The 6,593-nt window shown below is 50.8% G+C and overlaps 1 protein-coding gene across 1 annotated transcript; it reads right to left on the bottom strand.

Moving 5' to 3' along the window:
- Nucleotides 1-405: 405 nt before the first annotated feature.
- Nucleotides 406-4,961, bottom strand: LOC100949593 (cytochrome P450 1B1). Its single transcript, XM_003795677.3, has 2 exons — nucleotides 3,918-4,961; nucleotides 406-994 (listed from the first exon to the last, which is right to left on the bottom strand). The coding sequence occupies exons 1-2, from the start codon at nucleotides 4,958-4,960 to the stop codon at nucleotides 406-408; spliced, it is 1,632 nt and encodes a 543-aa protein (XP_003795725.1). The 5' UTR covers nucleotide 4,961.
- Nucleotides 4,962-6,593: the final 1,632 nt, after the last annotated feature.

Below are 6,593 nucleotides of genomic sequence, written 5' to 3'. Positions count from 1 at the left end.
GTATGTGGAAAATCTGGAAAGGTATTTCATTTATTGAAACATCTCTTCATTAGAAAGCGTGTGTGTGTGTGTGTGTGTGTGTGTGTGTGTGGGTGTGTGTGTGTATGCATGTGTGTTTTAACTCCAAAGAAGGCTACCTTAAGAAATTATTATTAGCAGGCTCCAGTATATGTATAAAAATTCCTTGGACCCTTTAATTCTTGGACTCAAAACTCTTGCAGGCGCTGGTGCACAGCCCAGTCCTCAGGAGGAGCTACACAGCATGAAGCACACCTCTCCTGTGGGGTTTATGCTCACCTTGTAGCCTGAGAGGCGTCAGAGAACAGGAGCTAGAAAAAACCGGAATTTTACTCCCCATCCCCCAGAACTTGAGTAGTTCTAAAATTTCAGCTTGCCTCTGGCTTCTCACTGGCAAACTTCCTCGGCTTGTAACTTTTGGACAGCGCCATCAAGGAGCTCCATGGACCCTCTGAGAGTGATGTTGATTTTAAATGACTTGGGTTTAATGCTCAGTCCATAAGTAAAATTCATCGTCAAGGGCTCCTTTGGGTTGGCCCTGAAATTGCACTGGTGAGTGAGGATGGAGGTGAAGAGAAACAACTGCATCTTAGAAAGCTCTTCACCAATGCACCGCCGTCTGCCCGCCGAAAAAATCATCACACTGCTGGTCAGATCCTTGTTGATGAAGCCGTCCTTGTCCAAGAATCGCGTTGGATCAAAGTCTTCTGGGTTAAGCCATTTCCCTGGGTCATGATTCACAGACCACTGGTTAACGAAAACCACTGTGTCTTTGGGGATGTGGTAGCCCAAGATAGAAGTGCTGGCAGTGGTGGCATGAGGAATGGTGACAGGCACAAAGCTGGAGAAGCGCATGGCTTCGTAAAGAAAGGCCATGACGTAGGGCAGGTTGGGCTGGTCAGCCATACAGGGCAGACGGTCCCTCCCCACAACCTGATCCAGTTCTGCCTGCACTCGAGCCTGCACATCAGGGTACCTGTTTGGTTTTTAAAGCACAGGAAGAAGAAGAAGTGAGCAAAATTAATTTTTCTTTCATCTAGAAAGTACATTACAATTTATTTTAATTTTACTTTTCTTTAAACAGGGTGTGTAGGTCAGTGCCTGAATTAGTATTTCTGGCAAAAAAAAAAAAAATCTGAAACTGTTTCCTAATTTCTCACTAAATTATAAGACAGACTTGAGTAATTATATTTCCTGTAATAAGCCTTGCACGGCTAAAGCTCTCTCTCTCATTATGAGGCGAAAAAACTCTAAATTTTCTCAGTCTAAAAAAGCACAGTAATGGACAAGGCTGATTTATCCATTGTGTACTACAGAGGCAAGGGCCCACAGTACTTTTTAGGGCCCACAGTACTTTTTAGGGGACCAGGAAAATAGTTTCATGTCTTTTACAATTTTCAGACCTAAAAAAAATGATCTTTAAGGTAGAAGAACCTGTTTCATACATCATTTTAACCTATGAATCTTTTGTCATAAAATATACTTTTAACTTTTGTTGTGGAGTAAGGAGTCTACAAAGGCAAAGCACCTGAGACCCACACAAATTAAAATGTGGCTCTTAAAGCAGATTTTTAAAATGGTTCCCCTCATTTATGTGGATAATTCCAACAGATATGCTGTTCTCATTCTATATAAAGATGACTGGTATCCTCATGGATAAAGCTACGGACTTCATTTTCTAAATTTAAAAGCAAATCCGCAATGTTCATAAGATTATGGTGCTAATTATAATACACTGTTGATTACATCAACTGGTGCAATCATTTTGGGAAACAAAATCTTAGCACAACACAACATCCACAGGGTAACCCCTCCCCCCTCATTTTAAAACCAGTAACCATGCCTAGAGATGAATTGTTAGGGAACAATCTCACAGGTACAAAAATATGCAACTACAACACTAGCTAAATTGTAAAAGTGCCTTCAAGAAATGATTATGGGACCCAAAGCTCAAGGAATGATTACAACAACAAAAATGATTACAATGATTACAACAATGTATGCAACTTTACATTATTATGGTAAAATTATGTAGTTATCAAAAACTATTCAAATAAATGTTATAAGATAGGGAAATAGCCTCTACAATAATTCACCAAGTGTCAAAAGTCAAAATACATGTCACTAACTCTGAAAAAAAGTGTTGGTGATGAAATTATGGCTGATCTGAAAACCTGCTTCTTCAACACCACATTGCAGGGGTCTGCCAACTTTTTTCATGAAGGATTGTGTGGCCCAAAGCCTCTCTCAAAACGATTCAGTTCTGCCTTGCGGTATAGGGCGTAGTCAGCCAGAGACAATACATAAATGGATGGGCATGGCTGTATTTTGACACATACAAAAACAGGTGAAATTTGCCAAACCCTGTCATATCATCTTTTCACTAAAAAGAAGAAAAAAGTATTTATCAGTGTATAACCCCAGAATGATTTACTTCTGCTATCCAAAAATACAGGGAGTACTATGTACAGTTCAGTGCTAGTGAAAAAGAAAGGTTGTTTCAAAAGATAAAATGCACCTCTGGGGATGAGAAGGACCTATTGAACCCATTCTGGGATGACCTTTTCCCTGATCTGTGGTTAACTTCTCTTTATTTCATTTTAGCCACACACACCCCATACATGTCTTTATGATCTCAACACTGAAAAACTATTTTAAAGATACAAAAAGTTTAATTTGTGAAGATAGCTGTACAGAATTAAGGACATATAGATTGCAGTAGATTTTCATGAGAAAAGGGGTCCCTGCCTTCCAAATACCACAGACTTTGGCGCCTGCAGATCCAACATTTCCAACTGTTATTTGCGCGCCAAGACATGGCACAACCAGGATTTCTGGTCTCTCAGGCAATCAATGATGATTTCCCGTTGGGTGCGCGGTATTTTCCCCTGGGGTATAGTCTCCCAAATAAAATGCAGGCCGCCCAGTTAAATCTGGGTTTCGGATAAACAGCAACTAATCTTTCAGTATAAGTTAAGTCCCGTGTAAAATTTATTTTTAATGTCCTGAGAACCTGGCAACCGGACACCGCGGACCTGTGGAAATCGTGAGCGTTGGAGTTGAACACAGGTCGTCGCCCTCATCAAGATGCGCATTGGATGAGTTGAGGGCAGGGCTCCGGACACCCCGAATGCCTTTCTTGCTGACAAAAGTGCTTTTTTAAATTAAATCGTAGCTGTATACATGAATGCAATCACGGGGTACAAGGTGCTGGTTTTATATACAATTTGAAATGTTTTCATCATAAAAGTGCTTTTTATGCCGACACTTCTCTCACTCCTAGCGCCACCGTTTTATAAATCCAGCACTACCTGCTGGCTTTGGGGCGCCCTCGGAAAGCCTCTGTGTGTGTTATGCGTCTGCAGGACTGACCTCCCGGCTTCCTTTGCCTGGGAACAAAGCCCTGACCGGCATTGAGCTTCCAGTGCCAGGACTAGGCAGCCTCGGATCCGCGCGGGAGACCAGCCACGCCGAGGGTGCGACATTTAATGTATACATGGCGTTCCCCATTCTTTGGTAACCATCCCAATTTTGCTTCCACCGCGCCAGGGAGAGAGAAAGATCACGGGCGATCTGCAAGTACTTTAAAACCTTGGTTTTCAAGGGGGTTCTTACAAATTTTTTCCCACTCGCTGCAGGAGAGAGAGTAGAGACAAGATAGGAGACGTGGGGAGGGAGGTCGGGGCACCGCTGGGTGGGGTGTGAGCGCTAGTCTCTGGGCCCGCACCCCGCGGTCCTGGGTGTTGCTTTCGGGATAAGATCTCAGTTTTAAGGGGTGGCGACTTGGATCGAACCCCCAAGGCTCGATCACTGCTTGGGACCTCAGCATACCCCACTCCCACCCCGCCTTTTTCTAAGGGGAAAAGGAAGACCTGACCCACACCTCCTGGAGGCTTTACCTGACCAAAAGGAGGAGCAGCCACTGCAGCGCCGTAGACAGGGTATCCTGGCTGGCGCCGAAGATGTCGGTGAGAGTGGCGGGCACGTTCTCCAAGTCCAGCTGAGCTCCACCAGCGCCAGAATCCCCGGTCACCTTCTTTTCCGCAGAGAGAATGAAGGCGTCCATCAAGTCCCGAGGAGCGGCCCTGGGCCCAGGGCTTTCCTGGTGCTTCAGGAACTTATCGTAGACGAAGTTGGAGAAGCTGAGGTTGAGCTGCGCGAATTCGCGGAAGGCGGTGCGCACCGGGTTGGGGAAGAGCTGCAACCAAGGCAGCACGTCCACCAGGCTGCCCGCGCCCACTGTGCGCCCAAACTCCTCGTTGTGGCTGAGCAGCTCGCGAAACTCGGCATCGTCGTGGCTGTAGCGACACCCGAAGCACACGGCGCTCATGACGTTGGCCACGGCCACGAGGGTCAACGGCCTCGGATCCAGGAAGGTGCCGCCCGCACTTCCACGCACCAGCAGTGCCACCAGCTCGCGCGCTTCGCCCAGCACGTGGCCCTCAAGGACGCGGCGGCTGTGCGGCTGGCGCGTGGAAAAGGCGCGCATCGTGCCGTGCGCCGCGCGCCGCTGAGTCTTCCAGTACTCTGAGTAACGCCCGAATGCTATACTGCGGCCCCCGGACACCACGCGGAAGGAGGCAAAGGGCGGCCGGTCAGCGAAAACCGCGCCCTGCTGCACCAGAGCCTCGTGGATGGCGCGCTCCCCATTCAGCACTACTATGGGGCAGCTGCCTAGGTGGATCTGGAAGACGTCGCCGTAGCGCTGCGCCAGACGCGCGAAGGAGAGGTGAGCGGCCCTGCCCACCGTCAACACGTTTCCGATCACCGGCCACGCGAAGGGGCCCGGGGGCGCGGACCCCACCTGCTGCCGCCGCTGCCTTAACAGCCACTGGCCCGCATGTACGGCGGCCAGCACCGAGAGGAGCAGCAGGAGTGTGGTCTGCTGGACGGACAGAAGGCTTAGTGGCCAAGGGTCGTTCCCGCAGAGGCTAGTGGCCATGCTGGGGACAGAAAGGTGAAGGTGTGATACAGGTGTGCAGAAGAAGACACAGGCGCCCTACGCTCCTATCCCAGCCCCGGACTACTGTTTGCTGTTGGGTGGAGAGGAGGCCATGCGCAGGTCAGGTCCGGACTGGCTTTCCGCAGAAGTAGCCAAAGACGCCCCTTTTCATCCCCAGCCCAGTGTCCTGTGAAGGAAAGAAGGGGTGTGTTTCCGCCTCTCCGTGACCCAGCGCCAACCCCGCCCCCCACCAGACGAGTAACGGTTCCTGTAATTTGGGGCCAGCACCCGGGCATCAAGGCGGTGGCTACTGGTTTCCTTTAAAGTGCCTACCACCCCACCCCGGACCTGCAGGAACGGTCTGAAGAGGCCGCGGGAAGGCGGCTCAGCCGACAGACTAACCTTCCCGGACGCGCGGTTTCCAGCGGCGCGAACAGAGGATCCCGAAAAGGGGTCTTTACGGAGCACGAGACGACAGCTCGAATATCTCCAGGAACCCTGGCCACCTGCTGCCCGCTCTGGGAGCTTTAGCACCTATTCTGAAGTCTCTTGGCGTCCTCAGAGTCAGAAGCGCTTGAATTGGGATGGGGACAGGGAAAAGGTGCCTCCTTTGCCAAGCCCCGCTGCACCTGAGGCTCTAGCAAAGTGGGCGTTCTCTCACAGCGTTAGGACTGAGACTCGTTTAGACTAGTAGTGTCAATTCCTATGCTCCCCTGAGAGGCTCTCACTCTGCGACGCAGCGGTGTTTGCCCACAAGGCGGAATCTAAATTCGCCATCCCGCTTCTCCGGGTTTTAAGGACTGGAGAAGGAGAAAAAGAGACCTGGGGCGGGGCGGTGCGCGCTGACACTGTCGGACTGCTACTCGCGTCTGGGCGCGCGGGTGGTCTGGCCCCGCGGCAGCGATGCAACCCCACCGCCCGGGAGCTACACCTGCAGCTTTACTGGAAGCGGCGGTGTAAAATTTCCCTCCGTTGAGTAGCCGTTCACAGTCACCCCAAATCGAGACTGCACGATTTCCCCCAGAAATTGGGACAGAACCACTCTAAGCCGCTGCGCTCTGGGTGGGAGCGCGCCTCACGCCCCGAGCCTACGACCTCCCTTCCCTCTGCGCGACCTGAGCTTTGTCCCCCAGGAGAAACGCTCTATAACGATCCGAAGGCACCCGAGTCGGGAAGGGAAACCTGTCTGTTTTAAAAAAAGGAAAACTCAGGTTGTGCTAGTGGTTTGCCTCGCAGCGCCCCTGGTTATTTATTTTTCTTAAGTTCTCGAAAACAAATTGGCCCCTCAGTTGAAGCCCTTTGACGTGGAAATTTTTTTCCACCTAGTGTGGCTAGATCAGGAATCCCTGAAAGCAGCTTCTCCCCAGCCCGGGAGCCCCGACCGTCCTTGGGCACACAAAGGCCTGCGTGCTCTGCGATTTCCCGCGTAGAAGTTACTCCCGGAGGCGCCACCCGCTAGAGGGCCGAGGGACCGTCCTGACCGCGTCCGGAATGGATGGCACCGGGCGTGAAGCCAAGCTGGGGCGAATACCCGAGGCAGGAGACAGGGGGAGGAGAGATCAAGGAGGAGGGACGGGAGCAAGGGCGGAGAGTGGCCAGAGGAGGAAAACAGCCCGCCTGCAAACTTGGTCGG

This window comes from Otolemur garnettii, unplaced genomic scaffold (assembly GCF_000181295.1).
Source record: "Otolemur garnettii isolate 467f Iridium unplaced genomic scaffold, OtoGar3 scaffold00095, whole genome shotgun sequence".
Taxonomy (NCBI): domain Eukaryota; kingdom Metazoa; phylum Chordata; class Mammalia; order Primates; family Galagidae; genus Otolemur; species Otolemur garnettii.
Note: the sequence above shows the minus strand (reverse complement) of the source record. Positions and strands in the feature narration are given on the sequence as shown.